At 40.8% G+C, this 27,318-nt stretch overlaps 1 protein-coding gene across 2 annotated transcripts; it reads right to left on the reverse strand.

Annotated features, from left to right (window-relative positions):
* Positions 1-8,356: 8,356 nt before the first annotated feature.
* LOC134346814 (SLIT and NTRK-like protein 1) lies at positions 8,357-26,442 on the reverse strand. 2 transcript variants are annotated; one of them, XR_010018038.1, is made up of 3 exons: positions 24,781-26,442; positions 19,319-23,385; positions 8,357-10,278 (listed from the first exon to the last, which is right to left on the reverse strand). XR_010018038.1 is itself a non-coding variant. In XM_063048510.1 (2 exons), the coding sequence occupies exons 1-2, from the start codon at positions 25,475-25,477 to the stop codon at positions 21,989-21,991; spliced, it is 2,094 nt and encodes a 697-aa protein (XP_062904580.1). In that variant the 5' UTR covers positions 25,478-26,442; the 3' UTR covers positions 15,992-21,988. The 2 variants fall into 2 exon arrangements, 1 of the variants encoding a protein (XP_062904580.1); XM_063048510.1 differs by lacking the exon at positions 8,357-10,278 and having other exon boundaries at positions 15,992-23,385.
* Between the last annotated feature and the right edge of the window lie 876 nt (positions 26,443-27,318).

Here is a 27,318-nt window from a genome sequence, read left to right on the forward strand (position 1 = left end):
TTTAAGTGAAAGATTTTAGTAAAGAGTTCTGAGTAGAATTTACGAGTGGAAATTATGCTCTAGAATAAGTCACTGTGCCAAACCAACAGATTTTTTTGTCCCAGCCATTAGAAGTTACTCCCCTTATTCCAATACATTATTTTATTATTTTTACATATTATGTGATGATACTTTTCCAGTGAACTTGGAGTTTAAAGGGAGTGGGAATTTGAAACTTGGTGAGATTAAAGGGGAGCACTAGAAATCAAACTCGCTGCTTTTCTGCTTGGATGCTTTCAACTTTTCAACACACACTGAAACAAGTAACTCCTCCAATCCCAGCTGCGAACCTACCCATGTTCCTGACCCTGGGGTCTACCCTACCCACCTTTCACAAACAATAATACACAGCTAACCCTAGTGTGTATGAAACTTAGTCCACTGGAAATCAGTGAGGCTGATACCGTACTTTCAAGATATTCATACAATCAGATACTGGATTATGGGTTTTACTGTATATGACTTATTGGTACATTTGGCAAAATTTCTAATTGCAGTTTCCACAGAACAGAGGTTTTAGTATTTGCATATTGGAGAAGAAAAACACTTAGCTTTGCAGTAGCTTTCATGTATTATTGCTTTACAACATTGAATCATAGTGGATTTAATTTGTCTTTTTTGACACTGATCAACAGAAAAAGACACTTTTGTGTCAAAGTGAAAACACATCTCTATAAAGTGTTCTAAATTCATTATGATTCAGTATTTAGTAAGTGCACCTTCGGCAGCAATTACAGCCTTGAGTCTGTGCGGGTAGGCCTCTATCAGCTTTGCACATTTGGACACTGCAATTTTCCTCCATTCTTTACAAAACTGCTCAAGCTCTGTCAGATTGCATAGGGATCACAAGTGAACAGCCTTTTTCAAGTCCAGCCACAAGTTCTCAGTAGGAATTGAGGTCTGACTTGGCCACTCCAGGACATTCCTGTGCTGATAGAGACCTATCCATCTGCAGTCTCAAGGCCATAATTGCTGTAAAAGATGCATCTGCTAAATATTGACTTGAAGGGGGTGAATACTTATGAAATCAATTATTTTGTGTTTCATATTTGTAATTAATTTAGATGATTTTGTAGAGATTTGTTTTCACTTTGACACAAAAGCATCTTTTTCTTCGATCAATGTCAAAAAAAGCCAAATTAAATCCACTGTGATTCAGTGTTGTAAAACAATAAAACATGAAAACTTCCGGGGGGGGGGGGTGAATACTTTTTATAGACTCTGTATGTAGTATATTAAACACAAAATAATCTGCAGATGCTGTGATCAAAGCAACACTTTCAGTACGCTGGATGAACTCAGCAGGTCGGGCAGCATCAGTTAGAAATGATGAGTCGACGTTAAAACTTTAACAAGCTTCTTATTGTTCAAAGCAGAGCAGCTGCTGATCAAAATAAAATGGTTGATCCCAGAGTTAGCAGTGCGGGGAAAAATAACTTTTTTTTAATCATAATCAGGAAACCTAAAGGAATAAATTCATGCCAGTATTAGGCTTTTCCTCTACTGATGGAATTTTCTTCCTTGGACTTGGAGCAAACACCGTAGATTTGGACCAAGAGACACAAAATGCTGGAGCAGCTCAGCAGGTCAAGTGGCATCTATGGAGATGAATAAACAGTAGACATTTCAAGCCACGACATTTCTTCAGGACTGAGAAGGAAGGGAGTAGACACCAGATTAAAAAGACAGGGGGAGGGGAAGTAGGCTAGCTGGAAGATAATAGGTGATGCCTGGCAGGTGGGAAAGTCAAGGGCTGGAGAAGAAAGACTCTGACAGGAGAGGAGAGTGGACCACAGGAGAAGGGGAAGAAAGACGGTGCGCAGGGGGAAATGATAGGTGGGTAAGAAGAGATAAAAGGTCAGAGTGGGGATAAAGTAAGAGGGGAGGTGTGGGAGAATTTTTTTTTACTGGAAGGAGAAATCAATGTTAATGGCATCAGGTTATCCAGATGGAATATAAGGTGTTGCTCTTCCACGCTAGGGGTAGCCTCAGCTTGGCACAAGAGGAAGACATGAACTAATGTGGTAGAACAGGAATAGGAAATGGGGTGGTCTTATCAATGTAAAGGAGGCCACATTGGACATCATAGATAATCCTAGCAGATTTGCAGGTGAAGCGTTGCCTCACATGGAAGAACTGTTTGGGATCCTGAATGGTGGTGAAATGGAGGAGGTGTATGGGTTGGTGTAGCACTTAGGCCACTTGCAGGGATAAGTGCCAGCAGGGAGATCAGTGGGTAGGAATGAATGTTCAAAGGAATTGTGGAGGGAGTCATCCCTGGGTGGGGGGAGAGATAATGATATATTTAATGGTAGGAGCATAGATATAATCCTACATGTTCAAAGACCATGCCTGTCCACAAAGTTTCACTTCAGAAGCTGGAAGTAGGTCTCCAACCACCTATACATGTACTGGGAAAGGAAACAATGGGAAATTAGTGACTTTGTGATTTGTGATTTCATCTTTATATAGCATAATTTCTGCCTTGCATTTGACCCTTCATTGTATTTCCTTAGACACGTCGAATTCTATCCTGGAGGTTATAGTTGAGAGATCCAAGGTTTTATACTTAAATATGCATGCTAAGATCAGCAGTAATTGTCTATGTGTTAGCAGGACTGTTTCTTCAAGAGATGTGCTGGTCAGCTCCAGCAACGTCATTATTAATGAGTATTGAGCAGGCTTAAAATATTTTGATTGCCTCAAAGACAGTCTGCTGAACAGCAATAGGAAAACCAATCAACCAACTTAAATGCTGGTGTCCACAGTTGTTTTCTTCTGTGTAAGGACTTAGCTGTTTTTTAATTAAAACTGGACTCATTGAAAAGAGAAATAATAAAGCAAATAAACAAAAAAGACACAGTAGGGAACAATGAAAGAAAGCAGCAAAACTGGAAAGAAAACATATTTATCAAACTCGAATTAAAATCTGTTGCAAATGAGAAACCTTGGACAAGAATCACACACACCCAGCTCTGCAGTAAAATGGTTTACGAATTTTGTAGAAGGTAGTGATACATTTGAGAATCTATAGCTTGGAGAGAAATTAGGTTTTTTTTGTAGTTTCATCAGAATCACAGCAATTTGCACTGGCTAATGTCGGCAATTGAATTTACATTCCCACCTAACATTCATTGCATTGATAAATTAGCTTTTTTCAACCACTAGTGTAAGCAGAAAATGTGATGAAGAATTCAAGATTATGACTGCAACACATCTAACTTGGCAGATCAGCTCATTTGAGGAAAAAATCATTCTTAGTCCCTATACATTTCCCATGTGTTCAATTATGTGTACAGTACACTCTAAAATTTAATAAACAAAAAAAATAATGTTTGAACATGAAGCAACAAAAGTCTAGGAGAGTTTTGATGTGAATCTAGTGCTAACACAATGGTCAAATAGCTAATTAGTTGGCTGGAAATATTCAACATTGACCTATATCTATAGATTACTAAGGTAAATAAGATTGGCATAGAATCAAACTAATTCAATAGATATTATTTTAAAGGAACTTCTAATCCAAATCATCTGAGGCAATGTTTAATTTATGACACTTAAACACATTTAATCTGCCGGTTTACATCCAGCTGGACCAGGAATCCCCAACCTTTTTTATGCCATGGACCCCTACCATTAACTGAGGGGTCCATGGATCCCCAGTTAGGAACCTCTGATAGTCAATCACTGAGTATTTAAAACTAAAATAATTTTAGTCTATTTAAATATTTTTCAATCCGTCAAAAAAAATGGTTGGGTAAAAGCATATACTTGGTGCTATAATTAATAATGTTGAAATTTTGTCCAGATGTCAGAGGGGATCTCTTGCTATATTTTTCAGGTCACTAATTGAACCTTGGGAATATCATTAGAACATTAAAGCTGCATTTTAGTTTTTCAAAAATTCTCATGGATTATGATGGGAATCCAAGTTAACAAAAAAATCTTCTCCATTGAAACCCACAGAGGATAATGCTTGCAAAGGGCCCAAGGCAAATGTTAGCATGTTTAGACATTTATATCCTTCTAATTGGTTCAATCTTTTTCAAATTAGAGCTTATAACGTTCAAGCTTTTTTGAATTTATACAGTTAGCAAAGCCAAGGTTGTAGCTCTGCCACTTGTAAAAACAACAATTCAATCAACAATTCTATAAGTAATGTATTGACTGCCTTCCAATTCACCCTCTGTGATGGCATTTGCTTTAGGGAAGTGTTATTAACAAAGGACTTTGACGCTGGGATTCAAGCCACTGTTCTCAGCAAGTAAGTCTAAGGATCTATATATGTTAATCTCCATGTTTGAATCCTTCCATGGTAATCCTCCCCAACTCTTCCGGTGTTACATTGATGACTGCATTGGTGCTTTGCTTCAACTTCCACTCTGCCCGATAATTTCTGACACCTCCCTCAACTTTCTCGATCTCTCTGTCTCCAGCTCTGGAGACAAATTGTCTGCCGACATCTTTCATTAATCTCTGGATTTCCACAGCTATCCTAACAGTATCTCTTCCAACTCTGTCTCTTGTAAAAATGTTATTCCGTTTTCTCAGTTCTTTCGTCTATGTTCCAACTGTTCCCAGGATGAGTCTTCCATTTCTAGGACATCAAAAATATCTTCTTTCTTCAAGTATCAGGGTTTCCTTTCCTCAGGTAGAGTTCCACATGTTCCCCCTGTCACCCGTGAGCATCTGCATCCAACACGTCATTCTCAGGAACTTCTGCCATTATCAATGGGATCCCACCACCAAAGACATCTATACCTCACCCCCACTCTCCACTGGGATTGCTCCCTCTGTGGTTCCACTGTCCATTCATCCCTCTCCACTAACTTCCCTCCTGGCACACACCCCTGCAACAGACTGAAATGCTACGCCTGCCCTTATACATTCTCCTTACCTTCTTTCAGGGCTCTAAATAGTCCTTCCAAGTAAGACAACACTTCCCCTGCAAATCTGATGTGGTCATCTATTGTATCTGTTTTAATATTCTAGTCCTCTTGAAATGGATGCTAACATTGCATTTGTTTTCTCAACTACAAATTAGCCTTTCTGGAATATCTTCACAAGGAATCTCAAGTCCCTTTGCACCTCTGAGTGTTTTTTTTTAATTTTCTCTCCATTTAGAAAATAGTGCGTGACTCAAACTGCAAATTAACCATTAGAGAATCCTGCACAAGGATTCCCAAATTATTTTCCACCTCAGATTTTTGAATGTTCTCTCTATTTAGAAATTAGTGTATGCCTTTATTTCTTCTACCATGCACGACCATACACTTCCTGACACTACATTCCATCTCCAACTTCTTTGCCCCTTCTCCTAATCTGTGCAAGTTCTTCTGCAGCCTCTCTGCTTCCTCAACGCTACCTGCTCCTCCACCTATTTTCAATCATCCCCAAACTTGGCCACAAAGACATCAATATCATCATTCAAATCAATGACATATAACATAAAAAGAAATGATCCCAATACAGACCCCTTTGGAACATTACTAGTCACCGGCAGCTAACCAGAAAAAAACTCCCTTTATTCTCGCTTTTTGCCTCCTGTCAAACAGCCAATGCTCTCTCCATGTTAGTATCTTTCCAGTAATACCATGGGTTCCTAACTTATTAAGCACCCTAGATAGCCTCCAACCTGAAGGCATGAACATTGATTTCTCCTTCCGGTAAAAAAAAATTTCTACCCCTTCCCTCTTCTTCCATGCCCCACTCTGACCGCTTACTTCATCTAACTTGCCTATCAATTCTTCCTGATGCCCCTCCTCCATCCCTTTCTCCCATTGTTCTCTCTCTTCTCCAATTAGATTTGTTCTTCTCCAGCCCTTTACCTTTCCTACCCACCTGGCTTCACCTATCATCTTCTAGCTAGTCCTCCTTCCCCTCCTTCCACCTTTTTTATTGGCATCTTTCCCTTTCCTTTCCAGTACCGAGGAAGGGTCTCAGCCCAAAACATCAACTTTTCATTCATTTCCATAGATGCTGCCTGACCAGCTGAGTTCCTCCAGCATTTTGTGTGTGTTGCTCTGGATTTCCAGCAACTGCAGAATCTCTTAAATTAAGCTTGATTTTTAAATGGCTAACAATGGGAATTATAACATGACATAGGTTAAGCAGTAAGAATGAAATGTTCCAAAGGTAGTCATAGCCGAAGGGTGGTAGTGGGGACGAGCTCCCACTGCTAAACAAATGCTCTTCATGGCGTGCGTCTCAAACAGCCTTTGACAACCGAGTCCAGCTCCTGGCCTTCACATGTGGCATAGTTCTTATGCCCAGCGGAGCTGTTCTCTCTGACCGGAGAAGGGGCAAAGGCGGGCCACTGGTGCCTTAAAACCAGTTTCTCCGGGCAGATGAGGCTCGTTAACCACAGATGGTAGCTCATCTAGGAGAGGGAAAACTCCGATTTTAAACCTCCGCTGCCTTGCAGCTATATCCGCTCACGAGAAAGGCTTTGAGAGTAAACTCTGAGGAAAAATCCGGAGTCGGCGTCCCGAAGGCGGCTGACTGCTGTACCCAGCACCGGCACGGCAACTCCTGCGATGCTGCTGGCACCAAACCGTACCGAATTTCGTCGTTCCTTTGGACCTGTCATCAGCATGGAGAGGGGGAAGAGGGTCCCACTGCATGGGCAACAGACAGATCTCCATATCAACTCTGCCTTGGCTTGCACCCTGGAGGGGCCACTCCAGCTTCGCTCCAGTGACTGCCCGAGGCACAGTACCCATGGTCGACCATGACCGGCGGAGGCCACACACACAAACAGACAAGAATGAAAGAACAGAGTAATGAATTACCAATAAAATGAAGTTTAAAAGATAAATTAGAGAAATGCTACTAGAAAATTAGAGTGGAAAAAAGTTCAAGAGAAGCATATCTTTCCAGAATTCAGCCGTAATCTAATGAGTAAGATCAATCATGGGGGAATTAAAAAAAAGGGACAATGTAAAAATGAAGGAAAATTGTTGTGTCCAGACTGCATAGATAACAAAGGGCAGAAAGATCATAAGGAATATGAATTGTTCAGCAATGAGGCCAGAAAACTTAGGGAAGGAAAGAAATATAAACATGATAATATAATAAAGGAACTTAAGTAATAATAGCATTAATACAAAAACAAAGGAACAATGCTCTCACATGGGTGGCATAATTCAAATTCTACATGCCAGATCATCGGCAATTTTTCCCACTCTCACAAATCCATGCTAATGCCCAGGCTGTGTTGGCATTTTGTGGAATGGGTGGACTATAGGTTTGAGTTCCATGCTTATCCAAGACTACATACTGGAGGCAGCTGTGCCTCTGAAGGAACATTCAGACAGACTTCTCACAGCTCATTCCTGTCAAGGTTCGTAGAACTTACTGCAAACATTTCTTAACTCAGCGACATTCATATAAATGGAAGTGCAAATAGTTGGAATTGATTAGATACTGAAAAGAAATGTTATTAAAAAAACCTGAAACCTTTGGAATAAAATAAAGAAAAATAACTGAACTAGGTATCTACACTGACCTTCTTATTCAAGGGTGATCCCCCAATTCAAATAGAGTCGTAAAACCATAGGTGCCAGTGTATTAGCATCCAACCAGCATTCACTGACAGGAAGCTGAGGGTGTGGCTGCATCTGGGCCCTAAGCTTCATCTGTCAATTTTCTATTTCTGGATCTAATGGTGAGTCTGGCAGTGGAGCAGAAAGACGATTGTATCTGACCTGCAGCTCCAAGTCTGACTTCTACGTATAATTTATGGCTCTCGTGCAGATGTTGGAGATGAGCTGACCCATGAGGAGAACCCCACCCGATCTTCAGTCCTATATTTGAACAGGGTGATAGAACAAGCTATGGGAGTTTTGGAATGATTAGCTTAATGGTAGAGAGCCATAGAGAAACAGCACTGCAAAAGCCTTTGATCCACCAAGTCCATGCTGAGTTCAGTCACCTATTTACTGTACACTAATCCTACATTGATCTAATTATTTTCATTTTGCCTCATCAGCTATGCCTAATTACACTGGGGGCAAATTACAGAGGCCAATTAACCTATTGATCTACACGCCCTTGAGATGTGGGAAGAAACAGAAGCACCTGGAGAAATCCATGTGGTCACGTGGAGAATCTACAAACTCCAGACAGAAAGCACCTAAGGTCGGAATCAAATTCACATCTTTGGCACTGTGAGGCAGCCAATATACTAACTGCACAACTGTGTTGCCCAAATGCTTACTGGCTAAAATCCAGAATTACCTTTAAATGTAGAAGTTCTGGCCCACAGTTAAAATGTACAAATTTATATAATTTTGATGAACAAGTCAATGGCCCACGGTAGCCTCCATGATAATTTAGAATCATTTCTTCCAGCCATGATAAGTCAAACTCTTGTCTGCCTTCACACGGAGACACAAAGGATCCCATGCCCTTTTTGAAGGAACACCATGAAATTCAAAAGATTCAAGATTCAAAAAACTTTATTGTCATTCTAACCACACATCAGCTCTGCAGGGCAGAATGAGACAGCATTTCTCAGGGGCAGTGCAATCATAACATAACAAACGCAACACTAAATAAGAAACATAACAATAAATAGTAAAACACAACAGCCACATGTCAGTTAAAATCAGTTATAAATGTCCAGTGCAAGTTAAGAGTGTCCAAAGCAGAGTCAGGTGGAGCAGCTATTTAGCAGTCTGACTGCCTGTGGGAGGAAGCTGTTTAGCAGCCTTGTGGTTTTAGTTTTGATGCTCCTGTAATGTTTACCTGATGGCAGAAGAACAAACAGTTCATGGAGAGGGTGTGAGGGGTCTTTAATGATGTACCGTGTCTTCTGGAGGCATCGACTCTGAAAGAGGTCTTGGACAGAAGGTAGAGAGACCCCAATAACCTTCTCTGCTCCCCTAACCACCCTCTGCAAGGCTTTTTTGTCGACAGCACTGCAGCTGGAGTACCAGGTTGTGATGCAAAAGGTCAGCACACTCTCAACCACGCCTCTGTAGAATGTAGTTAAGATGTTAGTGGGGAGTGATGCTTGTTTAAGCTTCCTCAGAAAGTGCAAACTCTGCTGGGCCCGTTTCACAATCCCAGTGGTGTTCCTGGACCAGGTGAGATTGTCTGAAATCTGCACCCCGAGGAACTTGATGTTTTCCACTCTCTCCACTGTGGAGCCACTAATGCTGAGGGGTGTGTGCTCAGGCTGAGACCGTCTGAAATCGACGATCATCTCCTTGGTTTTGGTGACATCAAGCATCAAGTTGTTATCCCTGCACCAGCTCTCTAGGTGTTTGACCTCCTCCCTGTACATAGTTTCATCATTTTTTGCTGATGAGCCCCACCACTGTGGTATCAACTGCAAATTTAATGATCAGGTTCTCCTTGAATCTGGCTGCACAGTCATGTGTTAGCAGTGTAAACAGCAATGGGCTAAGCACACAGCCTTTTGGGGATCCAGTGCTCAGCGTGATGGAGTCAGAGATGTTCCTGCCAACACGGACTGACTGTGGTCTCTCTTCTCAAGAAATCCAGAATCCAGCGACACATGGCAGTGAGAAGGCCAAGCAGCGACAGTTTCTCCACTAGTCTCTGCGGCATGTTGGTATTGAATGCTGAACTGAAATCAATGTACAGGATTCAGGCATAAGTGTCTTTGTTGTCCACGTGAGAGAGAACTGTGTGCAGTGTGGTGGATATTGCATCCTCCGTAGGGTGATTTGGACGATAAGCAAACTGTAGAGGATCCAGCGATGAGGGGAGGCTGGCTGTGATATGAGGCTTGACAAGCTGTTCAAAACATTTCATCACTATGGGGGTCAGGGCAACGGGACAGTAAATTATTTTTTTGTTTTCATGGATTATATTTGTATACCAACAGATGTCACTGAAGCAAATCACATGGTCATTGTTGCAATTACTTTTTCTTGCAGCATCCAGTTGGATTGTTACATGCCCTGCAGTTTGAAAGCACTTTGTTGAACATAAAGAATGTTGGAATGATCTGAGATCAGAAAAATTGCCACATCAATGCAAGTTCTTTATTTCGCATAGATCTTCAATGAGAAGTTCCAGATGGAGCATCAGATCTGCTGTGGAGCTACAAGTCCTTGTAGATTCTGACCATCTTCCTCCAATCATGCTGTAAGCTCCAGTTGTAACCAATTAGAAGTTGACCAAAGGCCCAGTAATTTGAAAAAAAAACCTTCTGACACATTGAAATGTGTTCACAAATTACTCCAACATTTACAAGTTCTGAGCAGCCTGGAAACAAAGCAGTGAGATTGAAATCAATTAACTAAATATGGTTAAAAAGAACAGCAACTGATTCAATTCAACATCACAGGAAGCAGGCCCAGCTTGATCCTAGTTTCCATGTTTCCAAATATTGGCTTGGTGAAACCAATATCATATTTAAGTTTGCTGACAACACCACTGATCACTGCTGAATCAAAGATGGTGATGTATTAGCATACAGAATGGAGTTTGAAAATCTGGTTGAATGATGCCACAACAACAACCTTTCACTTAACGTCAGCAAAACAAAAGCACTGATTATTGATTACAGGAGGAAGAAACTAGAGGTCCATGAGCTTGTCTTCATTAGGGGATTGGAGGTGGAGGGTCAGTAAGTGCAATTACAGAAAAAAACTCTCCTTTCTTAGAAACTCGTGTATATAAGTGATGTCATCTAAAACCTTGACAGACTTCTATAGATGCACAGTGGAGAGTTGTATCATGCCCTGGCACAGAAACATGAATGCCCAAGAATGGAAAAGCCTGCAGAAAGGTAGTGTATCTGTCAAGGAAAAGCCATCCCCAACACTGAGCACAATGACAAGGAGCGCCTCCACAAGAAAGCAGCATCCATCATCGATGACCCCCACCATCCAGGCCACGCTGTCTTTCCACTGCTACCATTGGGAAGGAGGTAGAGGAGCCTTAGGTTACTCACCACCAGGTTCAGGAACAGTTATTGCCCGTCACCTATCAGGCTCCTCAATCTGTGCGGATAACTTCACTCAACTCTGAACTGATTCCACAACCTATAGACTCCCTTTTAAGGACTCTATAACCCATTTCCTCAGTATTATTAACTTACTTACTTATTATTATTTTTATTTGTCATTTGTGTTTGGATTTGCGGTTTGTCTTTTTTTGCTGATTGTTTGCCAGTCTTTGCTTGTCTGTAGTTTTTTAATTGATTCTGCTGTATTTCTTTGTCCTACTGCAATGCCTGTAGAAAATGAATCTCAGAGTAGTAAGTGATGACATACGAGGGGTGATTGATAAGTTCGTGGCCGAAGGTAGAAGGAGTCAATTTTAGAAAACCTAGCACATTTATTTTTCAACATAGTCCCCTCCTACATGTACACACTTAGTCCAGCGGTTGTGGAGCATACAGATCCCTTCTTTGTAGAAGTGGTCAACAGCAGGAGTGATTGGTAAATTTGTGGCCTAAGGTCGAAGAAGATGAGTTATTAACTTCAAACTTTCTGCATAATCACTCAAAGAGTTGAACCTCACGTGCATGGACCAAGAGCATCTTGTACCTCTAGGTGGTCCACAGCATCGGTGATTGATAAGTTTGTGGCTTTGGGTAGAAGGAGATGAGCTATACAGCTCTCGTTACATGCATGTGCAGTTCAACTCTTTGAGTGAAAATGCAGAAAGTTTGAAGTTAATAACTCATCTCCTTCTACTGTAGGCCACAAACTTATCAATCACCCTGCTGGAGGTCCAAGACACCGACTTCTACAAAGAAGGAATCCGTATGCTCCACGACCGCTGGGTTAAGTGTGTAAACGTAGGAAAAATAAATGTGCTAGGTTTTCTAAAATTGACTCTTTCTACCTCAGGCCACGAACTTATCAATCACCCCTCATATATGTATTTTGATAATTAATTTACATTGAATGTTGAACTACCTGTAAAAATAGGAGTTTGGATTCTAATACAGAGTTCCAACTAGCAAGGTATTTTGTTTGGGATCCATTTAATTCAGACTTCCTGGCTCAAGGAAAGCTTCTATCCTGCTGTTGTAAGGTTTTTGAATGTTTTCCTAGCACAATAAAATGGACACTTGACCTTACATTCTAATTTGCTATGGCCTTTCACCTTATTATCTGACTGTGCTGCACTTTCTCTCTAACTATATCATATTATTTCGTATTTGTTTATAATTTTCTCTTATACTACCTCAATGCACTGTTGTAATGAAACAATCTGTATGGATGGCATGCAAAACAAATTTTTTCATAATAAACCAATTTACCAGATGAGTGTGTGAGCATCGGAAAGCAAATATGTTTCAAGAATGAACAAATTTGATGGTAGGCATGTGAGGTGGCATCCACATTTTCAGCAGTTTAGTGTGTTTCAGACAAATATGTGGTGATTGCCATCTACATCCTCTCCAACTCAGTAGAACAGGAATAAGCAAGTTAACCTGACTAACATAATCATGTTTGGTATGGAAGAGAAACAGTTTCCTATTTCCATGATTTATACATTCACCATTGACCTGGCTCCCATGTAATTTAATATGACATTCCTTGAAGAACCCAGATTCCAAATCAAATCTTTTGCAAATAAACAAATCATAGCTTACTGTAAGCAGAAGAAGCAGAAGAAGAAGAAGAAGAAGAAGAAGAAGAAAGCTCTTAACTCCGAGTGGAGTTATCGGGATGCCGTCACGATGGCAGTTTTGAGCAGGCTTTCTTATTTTTACGAGGCTCAGTTGCTAGCTCGACACTCAACCCAGTATGGATGGAAAGCGTGTAAGGGAGCCAGCTGGATTCGAACTCAGGAGCCTTTGCTCCGTAGTCCAGCGCTGATGCCACTATGCCACCAGCTGGTGACTGAAAGTACAAGGTGAATTTTTTAAAACATTTAAAAACTTTAAATTTACAATATCCAGATTGAATTTTAAATTTGGATCAAATAAGTATATTTGGGTTCCCTGTGGTATGAATAATACAGGTTCCTTGTTTCAAAGGAAGAATTGTTGAATAATAAGCTAAACTGCTCTTTTTATCAAATTATTTCTTTAAATCAGCTCCAACCACTGTGATTATTTATTTCCATGATTTTAGCTAAAGCTATAACAGAGCATCTTTCTAGTTAACTATTTCTGCATCATATTGGCCAACATCCTGTTCCTATAAATTGCTGAATTCAACAGAAAACAACTGCCCTGGGACTGTTCACTGATAATTTTGGTTCCTGGCTCAGTCATTCAACTGAGTAAGGAAACGAGTAGCTGATGCACTGGATCCGTTGGTCACAGCTCACTACTGCTATTCCAGCTACTGGGAATGCTGCAATTGCTCCAATGCTCCCTAGTTGTGCTATAGACAAAGGATTAATGTACATGTTCATCTGAATGGATGTTGACTAAAAATCACATAAGCTCTACTGTGATATCCTCACTGGTAACACAACCATCTGTTGCTTTCATTATTTTTTTGATGAGGTTCAGGTAGGAGGTGGATAATAGACCTAATACCTATATTATTCCTCCATCGATACATGAGACCAAAAGATGAAATGTGCTTCTTCTGTGCAGCAACTGTCTTGACAATATTTTTGTTGTTTTTATGTTTATATCCCATCATGACCTTTCCTCCTCCATCTCTCTGTAACTTCCTTTATCCTTATTAGTCTTAAGGTAGCTGCATTTTTTAAATTCAGGCTTCCCATGAATATGAGAGATGACCTGATAGAGGTGTATAAGATGATGAGAGGCACCAATCGTGTGGACAGTCCGAGGTGTTTTCCCAGGGCTGAAATGGCTAGCACAAGAGGGCACAGTTTTAAGGTGCTTGGAAGCAGGTACAGAGGAGATGTCAGGAGTAAGTTTTTTACGCAGAGAGTGGTGAATGCGTGAAATGGGCTGCCGGCGACAGTGGTGGTGGTGGATATGATAGGGTCTTTTAAGAGATTCCTAGATAGGTACATAGAGCTTAGAAAAATAGAGGGCTATGGGTAACCCTAGGTAGTTTCTTAGGTAAGGACATGTTTGGCACAGCTTTGTGGGTGGTAGGGCCTGTATTGTGCGTAGGTTTTCTATGTTTCTATCAAATTTTCATTGGAACAAGTCTGGTATCCATGTCATTGGCTGCCTTGGCCCCATTCTGAAATGATTCCCTTGAGTCCCTCATTATTTCCTTTCCACCCCAAGAAGAAAGAGTTTTACAAGTGGCACTTGACAGTTAATAGCATCACCATTCTTGAGTCCCTCACTATTAACATCCCATGTTCAACATTCATTGGAAATCCAAATGGATCAACCACAAAAACTATGGCTACAAGAACAAATCAGAGGCCAGAAATTTGTGCAGAATATCTCACATCTTGAAACCCCCAAGCTTTACCACGATTTTCAAGGTACAAATCAGGAGAATCACAGAAAACTACAAGAATATTCAAGAATCTTTACTCATAACATGATCAATTTAATCAGAACCCCCTCCCCCTCTGGTCATTCTCTCTTCTCCCCTCTTTTGCTAGGCATAAGGTACCATAGCTTGAAAGCATGCATCACCAGACATAAATATGGCTTCTTTATCAGACTGTTATCAGATTCTTGCATGGACACCTCAAACACTAATGATGAATTCTTATCATCCAGTCTACCTTGTTGCAGCCCTTACACTTTACAGCTATATGTTGATCTGAACTGCACTTTCTCTATAGCATTTTTTTCTGCATGCTGTTTTGTTTTTCTCTTTTACTACATTGATGTTCTTGTCAGCCTCTCAAAGTCCAACCCTATGTCCCTGCCATGAGAGGTAGAAAGGGGTAAGGCTGGTCAACAGGGCTTTGGTGAAGCTGAATAGGCCAATCCCCTGTAGAGTGGATGCAATGGATTACTGAAACATTGATGAACTCCAACAATACCATCGACTTTGTATGATGGAAACGCAAGGTCTTCGATATCCTATGCTCCACTGGCCCAAGGAGAAGAACATATTATTGTCTATGGCATTGTCTCCCTAATCTGCATGCAAATATAAGTGTTCATATAACTTGTTACACTTGTCAATAATAAACCAATCCAAAATAGTAAGCCATCCAATGAGGAGAAAGTAACACACTTTACTGGTCACTTGTACCAACCCTACAGAGCAATTCCATTCATCATTGCCACATCTTGGCTATAGTGTGTATTATAACCACTTGCCTAATCTATGCCAGCAGCACTTCATATTCAACAATCTGAAAGGACAAAGGCTTCAAGTTTATGGGAACATCTCCACCTAGAGTAGGGGTTCCCAATCTGGGGTCCACGATAAATGATAAGGGTCCATGGCATAAAAAAGATTGAGAACCCCTGATCTAGAGGTCTCCTTCCAAGCTGGCCATAGCTCATAGAGCTGTTGTGTCACAGCTCCAGCAACCCAGCTTTAATCGTGACCCCTGGAGATGTCTGTGAGGAGTTTCCATGTTTTCCTTTCGACCATACGAGTTTCCTCTGGGTTCTCCATTTTCCGCCCACATGTCTACAACGTGCATATGGTTAGGTTTCCCTGAGTACGTAGGCAAGTGGTAGAATGTGGGGAGAATGAAATGGAAAAACATCAAAATGGTATAAATGGGTGCTTGATGATTAGTACAGAGACAGTGAACTGCCAGGCATGATTCCATGCTCTATCATTCAATGACTCATTAAGTTCCATAGTATCCTGACTCAGAAATGGATATAACTCTTGGAAATGCTGAGGTATCTTCATTAAAACTGCCTTGGGTCAAGAAGGTAGCTCAATACCATCATCTCAAGAGCAAATAGAGTTGCCCTTTAAATGCAGGCTTTGCCAGAAAACAACTGTAAAATAAATCTTTCTAAAACCATACAACTTTGACTGACGAGAGTATCTTGCCACCAGCCCCAATATCTATTTGTGACTTGGTGTTACATTCTCCATCTCGTAAGTGGTTTATGATGCTTTTGCCATGAGGTGCTAAAACCTATCACAAGCAGATAAAGAGGCTGGGTCTGTATTCTTCAACCCTTAAAATGAGGACTGGCCCTATTGAAAACTATTAGATCATCAAGAGGCATGACAGGATAGATGCACAAATGTTTTTACAATTGAGGAGGATTGAATTAGGGTGTGCAGTTACAAGATAATAGGGAGGTTATTTAAAAGTTACGAGAGGCTTCTTTTCCCAGAGGTGGTGAATTATCCATCTGTGAGGTTATAGCAACTTGATCCCTGGAAGTATTTATAGAGGAGGTGGATTTTCTTTTTTGAAAGATCAGAATTGGAGTTGAATCCTTGGCAGATCAGCTGTCATCGTATTGTATAATGGAGCAAGCTTGAAGAGCCAAGTCACCTATCCCACACCAATTTTCCTGTTGTCTTTTTTCAAAAGCAGCTTATTTTGATTATAAGCACAAGAAATCCTGCTGAAAATTCAAAGTAAAACACACAAAATCCTGGGGGATCTCAGCAGGTCAGACAGCATTTATGGAAATGAATTAATTATGACATTTCAGGCAAAGACACATCTTTACGACTGGAAAGAAAGGGGGAAGATGCCAGAAAAAAGGAAGCGGGGGAGAGGGTAGAGCTAGAAGGTAATAGCTAAAGCCAGGTGGATGGGAACGGTCAAGGGCCGGAGAGATAAGTGGGAGAAAGGGAAGAAGGAGGGGCACTAGAGGAGTTGACAGGCAGGTGAGAAGTAAGGCGCCAGAGTGGGGAATACAAGAAGAGAAAAGGGGGAGGGAAAACATTACTGTGAAGAAAAATTGATGTTCATGACGTCAATGTGGAGGCTACCCAGATGGGATATGAGGTGTTGCACCTTCGTCCTGAGAGTGGCCTCATCATGGAAACAGAGGAGGCCATGGACAAACATGTCAGAACGGGAATGGGAATATGGATTAAACTGGTTGGCCACCGGAAATCCCGCTTGTGGCAGACAGGGCGGCGGTACTCGACAAAGCGGTTTATAATGGATAATGGGTCTCACCAATGTACAGCAGACTGCAGCAGGAGCACCGGATACAGTAGATGACCCCAAAAGAGCCACAGGTCACAGTTTAAGTGTTGCCTCACTTTTAAGGACTGCTTGGGGCCCTGAATGGAGGTGAGGGATGAGGTGAATGGGCAGGTGTAGCACGTTGGCCGCTTGCAAGGATAAGTGCTGGAAGAGAGATTAGTGGGGAGGGACGAATGGACAAAGGAATCACAGTGGGAGCGATCTGATTGTGTACATTTTACTAAACATACACGCTGTTTGCACTGAGCACCATGTAGTATATAACTGTGAATTTGTTTAACCTAGACAGAATATTGTACAGATGCACCAGTTTCCCTATGCTGAGACATACATTTAATGAAAAAGAAACGTGTGTGGATGTTTGGCAAGATCAATATTAAACTCAGTATGATGTTTCCTCCATGTCAAAGTAGCATGCCCTAAATCACTGTTGCAATTCACAAATAAAAAGCGGCCTTTTGATGAGAAAAATATTATACCATCAATAATCCACAAATTAGGAAAACAAGAAAATTAAAATTAGACAGTGGCACATTAATTCTCACTGCTCAATTGGAAATTCAAGAATAATAGAAACATGAACATCTTTTTACAAAATCATTTACATGTTCCATGCAAACATACATTTGCATAAAATACAATAGCGTATAAACCAGTGAGAAAAGAGACAAAAAAAGTAACAATTCCGATACTGAAGAAGCAAACATATCATCTGATAATCAATGAGGAATATCATAGCCTCCATCTATAGATTCTAATATCCACTGTTAATAAATAAAAATATACCCAAGAAATTAAAATACTTTCCAACGTGTAGTGCTTTGCATTTATATATTTTTTTCATTAAACATACATAAAAAGTATTCAGCAATATAAGCCAACTAGAGTGAAAATACAATTCTCTTTATCCAATGCACTGATTCTCTTGATGGAAATGTTTATATACATCCTCCAATTCATTGGTAAATAATAAATCACAAACTCCACACATCCAGTGTCCTCTCTCCAATGTGGCACATCTGGGCCTGTATCCATCGACAACATTTTCCTTCTATATAAACTTCCCAAAAATAGTAATGTGGGAGAGAGATTAAGTGTCATTAGTTCAGATGAGTATCCAGTTATGTTGGCCCATGTTTATTCCTAGATGGATGCCTGAAATATCTGTCTACGTAACTGAAAGGCATAATTCAAACAGGGTTCATAATCATGGACTGATGTACCAAATGAATAAGCTTGCCCCTTCACTTAAATAATGGAAATTCACAAAATCCTTGAGCCACATTAAGACCGCTTATCTAGATGAAATAATGATTGGTAGTCATGGAAGTTGTGTTCAAACTAAGTGTGTTAAATTATTAATTCTTCCTGATGATTCTTTTGTTAAGTCACAAAATATTTTCCCAAGTAAAAACCTGTAGATAATTTTGTAAACAATAATTATCCCAGCTCTTCACATGCACTTCGCAAGTTTTATTTTGGCATTATGTTCCACATTGATAATGTTCTGTTATTACCAAACATTTAATCATCTTCAGTTTGGACATCAGGATTAAATCTGTCATTATTTTACTTCACATCAAGGTGCTTCAGTTACCCCCCCCCCTTAATATCCTTTAATTCTGTTTCATTTTACATTTTTCTCATTTATTTTATCATTCAGATTTGACAAAAATGATCCATCTGATGTGTTAATTTGGCTGTTTTCTTTGGGGATGTGCTAAATTGGGCCATTTCTCAAGCACCAATGGATTCCCAGTGCATTAGAGTGGGACTGATTGATTTTTACTCATTGGAAACGATTTGATAAATAGGATGATTTAATTTCCACTATGGTGTCCCAATTAATAGACCTTTGCTACCAAAGTGTTCTGTAAATGATGATACCCTAACAGTTAAATCTATCCCCACTTCATTAGGAAAATCAGAACATCACTAGTTTTCTAATTGGTAATGAAATGTCTAATTAGCAACGGCACCCAATTATCTGAAAATATTCTACTTTTCTCGAAATACTGTATTCTAGTGTAACAAGAACAGACCTTCATCAAGAGCATTGGTAATCTGCCAAGTTTCCATGACCCTCAAGGAAAACTCAAATCATTGTCCAGAAGACATAGAGAAAAGTCAGATGATTTTTGAAAAGTTTCCAATTGTTTACTTTGCATTAAAGTAATACTGCTGGATGTTTGGAACACAGCAGCATACCTGAATTTAAGAATTGCAACATAAAAAAATAATCTGCAGTAACTCGAGAACTCTTTTCAAAGACACCATGGAAGAAATTAAATCCTACCTTTTAGCACTTTCACCTTCTCCCATTTCATCTTTGTGAGCCGGTGGTATATGTATCATTCAGTTTTCCACACAACCCATGATCTTCTCCATTTTTCCAACCTTCTCTGCTTCTGCTACCTCCTCTTCCTCCGCTCTATATAAGCCCATTGCATTTCACTGTATAGTTTCTGTTGCAGAAACAATATTGACACAGGCGAACACTGCAGTATATTTTGTGATCATAGAAAGAACAGGGAAATGATGAAACAGAACTGAGAAGAGAATCCTGATCTCCCTCATTTTTTTCCCGTTATGTTCATCCGCTTACAATATTTCCCAATAGTTCCCGTCTTGTCTGCACTTTCAGCCTGCTACTCCCTCTGTTTTAATGTACGGGCACAAATCTCAACTTTAGAAAAGAATCTATTACAGGCATGAATATTAATTTCGACACATCTTAAATTATCTCAGATTACTACAGCATCCTTTCAGTTATCAGAATGCAAAAAAAGATACATTTGTCTTTAAAATAAATTTTAAAAAGGTCTGTACAATACAATGGGCCTTAATTACAATATGAATATTAGCATACAAATACTTAAGAAGATTGTATAAAATGTCTTTATCTAGTACTTGGATAGTGACATCAAAGCATTACAATAAGTATTAAAATAGCAGAGAAGGGAATAGTATACAAATCTGTTAAACCTTTACACATTAATTTTTGCACTATATGTACAGTCATCGGTACATGAAAACTATAATACTGCATCAGTAACATTTTTTCCCTTGTTTTACAATAATGCTATATTGAATGAAGGTCATCAGATGGACACGGAACTGACTTGTCAAAAACATAGGAGATAAAACCATCCCAGAACAATCCCATCAATTCCTTCCAAAAATCCCCCCCCCACATGTACAATCCCTCCTCCACATAACATACACTCTCATATCACCTACGCTCCGTAAGTATCAACCCTTTCTTCACATACATCACCTCTTCTACAGAAAGCAACCCTCCTGTACATACTCTCCCTCCTCCTCCCAATAAAACAACCCTGTTTGTAGCAAACAACCTCCTGCCTCATATAGAACAGAATTCAAGCCTGCTTGTTTATAAATTCTGAGGACTGCAACAACACTTTTTTTTGAACAAAGAAGGTATTTTATGAGCTGTGGAACCATTTACTGCCAATAGATTCTATTAGGAAAGTATCCGTTGCCAAGGCTGCCAGCACTTTGCACTATCGGTCCAATGTGCTGACCATTTAAATGACACTGTAGTTCACAGATCAATTCAAAACCAAATGATGATTACTTGTGAACCGAAGTAAAGCCAAGCAGACAGCTATGGGTATCACTGATTGCTGCTGTCACGGAAAAATACCATGGTCACTTCAGGCCATTTTGGAATATTTCAGGGTCTCACAAAGTTTAAACAGCTGCAAAGCAAATGATATGCCAATTTATAAATATTTAACACCATGGATAAATGTGAGCAAAGCTCTTCATGCAGCTGGGAATTATGTTTTGATGCAGACTAAATAATTAAATGAGTCTTCAGATTAAACCAGTCATTTTAATGTTGAAAAAAATTGCCATTATAAAACTCTAAAATAATCCGAATAAATGTCCTCTAAGTACCACCTCCATAGCATTTTCCATTTTGTTAGGTGACAAAATGCTGACTTGAGTTTACATTGTATCACTGGAGCAGCCTGAGCAATAGAATGACATTAATTGGTCATGCTTAAGTGTACTTTATATATTTATTCCCAAGTTCTTAAAAAAAGAATATTCCATTTGCCATTTGAATTTCATTACCACGGTACAAAACATAGTAACTACACTTAAATTTAGATGGGAATTGGCATTAGCAAATATAAAATAACACCCAAAACATGGAGAATTCATAATATAAATTAAATAATTTTTAACCATGCATGAACAAGTATGGCCTAAAACAAGATGACTCGCAGCTTACACCTTATCTAAGCAATAATAGCACAAACTGCACAATTGCAATCACAGCAAAAATAAACAGGGGAAGGTCACTGTGATCAATACTGGATACATGACTTCATAGAATATAATTAGTACCCATGAATGGAGCATAGTAATAGCTATTCCTTCCAGCTATGTAGTGTAACCCTGTGGTGTTGAATTCATGCATGACATGCATCACTTGTTTCTAATTAGACAGTTCTGTACAATACATTCATGCGTTCGTGCAACTTTACATTTGTGAAAGCTAATGGCTGTAATCTACTGCTCCCTCCCCCCCCCCAATCTGTGTATTCTTTTTACAATCCTCCCATATCTCCAAATGACAACAAGTTTTCTTTATATTTTTTATATAACTGATTAATTGTCATATACATTGGAATATCAACATGAAAGGAGCACTGGAAAGCAACAACGTTATTCCTGTGCTTACTTCTGAAATACACGTATGTTTCACAGCAGGAGAAAAGTGGTTAGTTCTAAAAGTTATAAGCAGTTTTGTAATCTGTCTGCTATTTACTGTTCATTAGAAAGCTGAATTCAATAATCTGTCGTAGACTTTTTTGAGCAGAAGCCTATGGTAACATTATTTACATCAGGAGCCTTTGACCTTCAATATCATAACCTCATCTCCAGATATATGTGCTGCATTAAATCACACTCCATATTTTCAGTATTTCACCTAGTCTGTGAGGGTGTGTGCAACACAATCATATACTCTATGAGGTCCCTCTGCGTGATAAGGCCCATTGTGCCAGTAAGAATCACATACTGTTTGCAAGGAGTTAATTTCCGAAGCAGAGGAGTTGGTATCCCTTTTCCTTGATCTCTTTCGATTTCTCAAGATAAACACCAGCATGCCCACAACCGTAAAGGCAGATGTAACAAAGACGAGTAAAAGACCAGGTACCAGCACTGAAATAGAAACTCTGCTGGTCTCCAAGTATGGATTCACGTGCGTCCCTGTCTCGGTTGATATGGTAATGTTACTGGATGAAGAAAACGTCAGATGGATTTTTGAATATAACTCCGGGCACATCAGCTCATTGCTTATCGACTTAAAATCTCTGTCCCAAAATTCTTCTGGAGATGCACATTTTAATTCGCTTACAACGACATCACTGCCCATCCTTTCTACCCATTGTTTGAAAGCAATGATGTTGCAGGAACAATCCCATGGATTTCCATGAAGGTCAATTTGCACAACAGAAGTTAATTGATCCAAAACCCCAGTAACTGGGAGATACATAAAATAATTGGTATGGAGACTTAGCTTGGAGAGGGAGACAGAAGAAAACACATCTACTGGCAAAGATTTCAATAAATTGTTATGCAAGAACAATTCTCTCAGATTCGGCATCCAATTAAATGTGCCTGGCAGGATTAACTGAATTAAGTTGAACTCCAAGTTTAGGTATTCTGCATTTTGAAGCCCTGCAAACATTTCAGGGATCAGAGTTTCTAGGTTATTATTATCCAGGTACAACCATCGCAAATTGGTGAGATTACAAAAAGTGTTGTTTTCTATTAACTTAATGGCATTATTTCCCAAATCCAACAAAGTCAAACTGCTGTAGTTCAGGAAATGAGTTTTTCTTATAATTCCTATGTTGTTCTGTCTGAGGAAGAGTTCCTGTGCCTTAAATGGTTTGGGCTGAAGATCTGCTACACTCTCCAGTTTACTGCCCCTGCAGTTAACCTCAAGACCTGATTCAAGACTAGTAATAGAACAGCTACAAGTTGTTGGGCATCCATTTAACAAAAGGGGAATGTTGTTGCCGTTGGGTATAACAGCATTTGCTGAAGGTCTTGTCCTCAGTTGCCAATTTCCACGTGGCTTTGATATTCCTTTGTGCCCTGATGCTGAAGTTGGTGGCCTTGGGTGCTGAATGGCAGGAGTTGGAGGCAGCCCTGAAGGCCGCTGAGTAGGAGGAGCAATAAGACTTAAGTCGTTTTCATTCTGTGAGGGGCATAGATCGAACTCGGATGTCTCATTCAAGTCGTTTCCTTGCAATCGCATGGGTGCCTCGCAAACTACTCTTCCAATCAAAGCCGAATGTGAGATGTGCTCTAGCCATTCTTGAAGGGAAAAACAATGTAAATTGGAGATGTTCCTGATTGTTAACCAAGTTAAGCAAAGCTAGTTACCATCAAACTTTTGACATATATGTACATCAAAAATAATATATCAAAATGACTCTGTTAAGTAACAACATAAAACAAGTCCAGCTAAAATTTGAACAACAGGAATTCTGCAGATGCTGGAAATTCAAGCAACACACATAAAAGTTGCTGGTGAACGCAGCAGGCCAGGCAGCATCTCTAGGAAGAGGTGCAGTCGATGTTTCAGGCCGAGACCCTTCGTCAGGACTAACTGAAGGAAGAGCGAGTAAGGGATTTGAAAGTTGGAGGGGGAGGGGGAGATCCAAAATGCTAGGAGAAGACAGGAGGGGAGGGATATGAACATCCACTTCTCTGACTTCCGCTAATGCCCCACCTCCCCCTTGTACCCCATCTGTTACTTATTTTTATACACACATTCTTTCTCTCACTCTCCTTTTTCTCCCTCCGTCCCTCTGAATATACCCCTTGCCCATCCTCTGGGTCCTCCCCCCTTTGTCTTTCTTCCCGGATCTCTTGTCCCACGATCCTCTCGTATCCCTTTTGCCTATCACCTGCCCAGCTCTTGGCTCCATCCCTCCCCCTCCTGTCTTCTCCTATCATTTTGGATCTCCCCCTCCCCCTCCAGCTTTCAAATCCCTTACTCACTCTTCCTTCAGTTAGTCCTGACGAAGGGTCTCGGCCCGAAACATCGACTGCACCTCTTCCTAGAGATGCTGCCTGGCCTGCTGCGTTCACCAGCAACTTTTATGTGTCCAGCTAAAATTTGAATTACTTTACCTTGTTACAGTATGGTGATGAAATAGAAGACATACACAATCAATTTCACTACCTAAGCACTCAATTTTATCAACATGTCGGTGTCACGCAGCCAAAGTAACAACCCTGCACTAAAAGCAGTTTTAGGAGACGTTGAATATTACAGCAAAATAGGCATACACTGCTGTATCTCAAAAAAAAATCTCAAAAATGTGTGTCTGTGCGGGCTAATATGTATCTTTGCCACAGGGAACATTTCAAAGCACACAACTGAAACTTATACAACCTTATCAGTTCACCTCCTCAGTTCACCCCTTTCAAGCCATTATGAGCAAGAACTGCGTGGGTCAATTCAGGCACTTCTGTGGTGTGAACTCGTTTACTTCACACTTGGCACAGACTGTCAGAACTTAATGTACCCCCTCTAGCTGCCATCAATGAACAGACAGACCGCTGCTGTTTTATTGAAACAGCTTTGATTTCAAGCGCCCTTTACCCAACTCCGCCATCTAGCGACCATAATAGGTGATTCTTATCAACCTTTTATTTTAACTTCCCCTTGTTTTAATCCCCAAACTGGACTTCTCATCTCACCTTTAAGGGGCAGGAGATTGCACGTACAGTCCCAAGGGTTGTCTTCCAGCAAAATCTCAGCGATCCCGGGCAGGAGTTCCAAAATCCCTTCGTAGGGCAGTGTCTTTAGCCTGTTTCCCCGCAGATCCAGGTGTGTGATGGGGACATTTTGGAACAGGTTGGCCGGAAGGGAGGTGATGAGATTGTCATTTAAAATCAGGACCTCGAGCTCGTTGAGGTCCCTAAAAGCCCCGGGGTCGATGTCCCGGAGCAGGTTGAAGTCCGCCTGCAGGTACTCCAAATCATCAAGCCCCAAGAAAGCGTTCTTCCTGAAACCTTTAATCTTGTTGTTATTGATGTGGAGCCTCTTTACCAGCTGCAGCCCCAGGAAAGCCCCTGGAATGATGTCGTGGAGGCCGTTGTTCTCCAGGTGCAGAGTGACCGCGTTGTAAAAGTTGGCGAACTCGTTCGGTAAGAGTTTGGACAGCGAATTGCCATGCAAGAAGAGTTGGTAGAAGCGCGAAGTGGGCGCGCTGTAATGCTGCAGGTCGGAGATGCCTCTTCTCTCGCAGTCAATGTGCAGAACCCCCTCCACCTCGATGCAGGAGCACATCCTCTCGCAAAGGTCCGTAGTCGTATTGCCCCAAGCAAACCCCAGAATGATCTGCACCAACACAAACCACGGCAGCATTTTCAAACAGTAACATCTGCCTCCCATCTCATGCCATGAACTGCTTCAGCCGATTTGTTTTTTTTAACACGCATAAATAAAAAAGCAGATAGTTTCAGCTTTGTTTTAAAATTACATGTATGAATATAAAACAAAAGAGACCCGAGCCCGGGAAGTATAACAGTTTGTCAATCCGGATAGCGGAGTGTGGATATGTACCCCCAGCAGGAACACAAGACTATGCACAACCCCGTTACTTGTCTAAAGAGAGAGGCATTAAAAAAACTGCAAACAATAAGCAAGTGCATAATCAAGCTGTGCAATCCATTACTGTTTCCCGATTTCGTTGCCGCTGTTCCCCGCAGGCGATTGATACATAATCCAGAATCACTCAGTTGCGTTTGTGTTCTGATACCATCCGCCCGGAGAAGCACAAGGTGCCAGAGAGAGAGAGATATTCTGCAATCTCTGCATATTCCGCCACCTCTTCGCCGTCTCCTCCTCTCTCTCTCTCTCTCTCTCTCGATCGGGGATGTGCTAAGCGACTCTGATCCTTTCCAGTTTGGTGCTCGCTGGAAGAGCGAACACCCTCTGCTGAGCCGTGGTGGCTAATAAAAAAAATAGCAGCTGATCAGGCGATCGGTGGAAGAGAAATCAATTCACACCAGCAGCCAAATGTCGGCGTAAAAGCTGTCGATTCCGTTTAGCCTAAACAGATTTCCTCGGAACAGTAATATCCCCCCACCCCACCACCAGCAGCTCTTCTTTCCGACCTCCCTGTTGGCAAAGTAGATTTTGACGTATATTTTAACCCACAGCTTGGATTCAACTACAGAGGCAGCGCGACGCCTGTATATTACCAAGGGGTAACTATATCGCTCGCGATTCCTGTTTATTGCAGCGAACTCTTCGGATATTGTGCCTCTTCTCTCTGTGCAATGCCTCTCTCGGACGCTTCTGAAGAAGTCTGGATCAGAAGCGAGTGTGTTAACAGGGAGCCTGTTAACATAGGTCTTAGCACGTATGATTGTGTGGCTGTTATGTGCGTATGTACATTGAGTTGGATGCATACACGCAGTTCTCAGTTCCTTACGTGCAACACCCAGGCGTATGCCAATCCATATTTAAACTGGACGCCCCTTTCCCCACGTAAAATTGCCAAAAAAAAATAGAATGACGCTTTTTGAGCAACTTTCCCGTTTACTATAAGAACCGGATGGAGATTCTGCTAACTTCGTTCTGCAGATTTTGGTTTTTTTTTTGCAAATGGTTGTTTCACGATCAGGAATAAATGCTAATTGGCAAGCGTAATATTTGAGGAAATAAAATCGCAACGTGATAGTTAAACGCGGCGGGAAAACAGCAGCGTTCGCGTGCAGTGCCCAGTGAACAAAAGCTCCAATTGTTTTTAATCCACTCAAAGCAGGGCGCTTTCCTTGCCCGTCAGCTGGATGTTCATTTTGATTTTTTGGGGGGGGGGAGGGCTAGCTCTTGCATAATGTTGGAAGGCTTCCCCTCCCCGTTCCGATTTTAATCGTGCTTTTTTTAAAAACCTGAATCAGACATTGTATAGCTAATTCAAATGATTTAACTCAAATTGGTCGAAGGGAGAGCAGCTGCCGCAGTTCGTTGTAGCTGGAACCGGCAACGATTCTGAAAATGGCAGTAAAAAGATAATACTAAAACAACTATTGGAACGTTATTATAAAGGCGGTGTATGCAGACTTTTGATGCCTTCGCATTCCGATACTATTTGCCGCGTAATGGCATAGACGGGGGAGGAAAGAATAATTGACTCATGCCCTGAGTTAAATTGCAATCTGTTTATTGCTGTCATCTTCAGTGAGGCCAAATTTGGCCGAGAGACGCACTATTTTGGTCTTCACAAC

Source organism: Mobula hypostoma, chromosome 5 (genome assembly GCF_963921235.1).
Source record: "Mobula hypostoma chromosome 5, sMobHyp1.1, whole genome shotgun sequence".
Lineage (NCBI taxonomy): Eukaryota > Metazoa > Chordata > Chondrichthyes > Myliobatiformes > Myliobatidae > Mobula > Mobula hypostoma.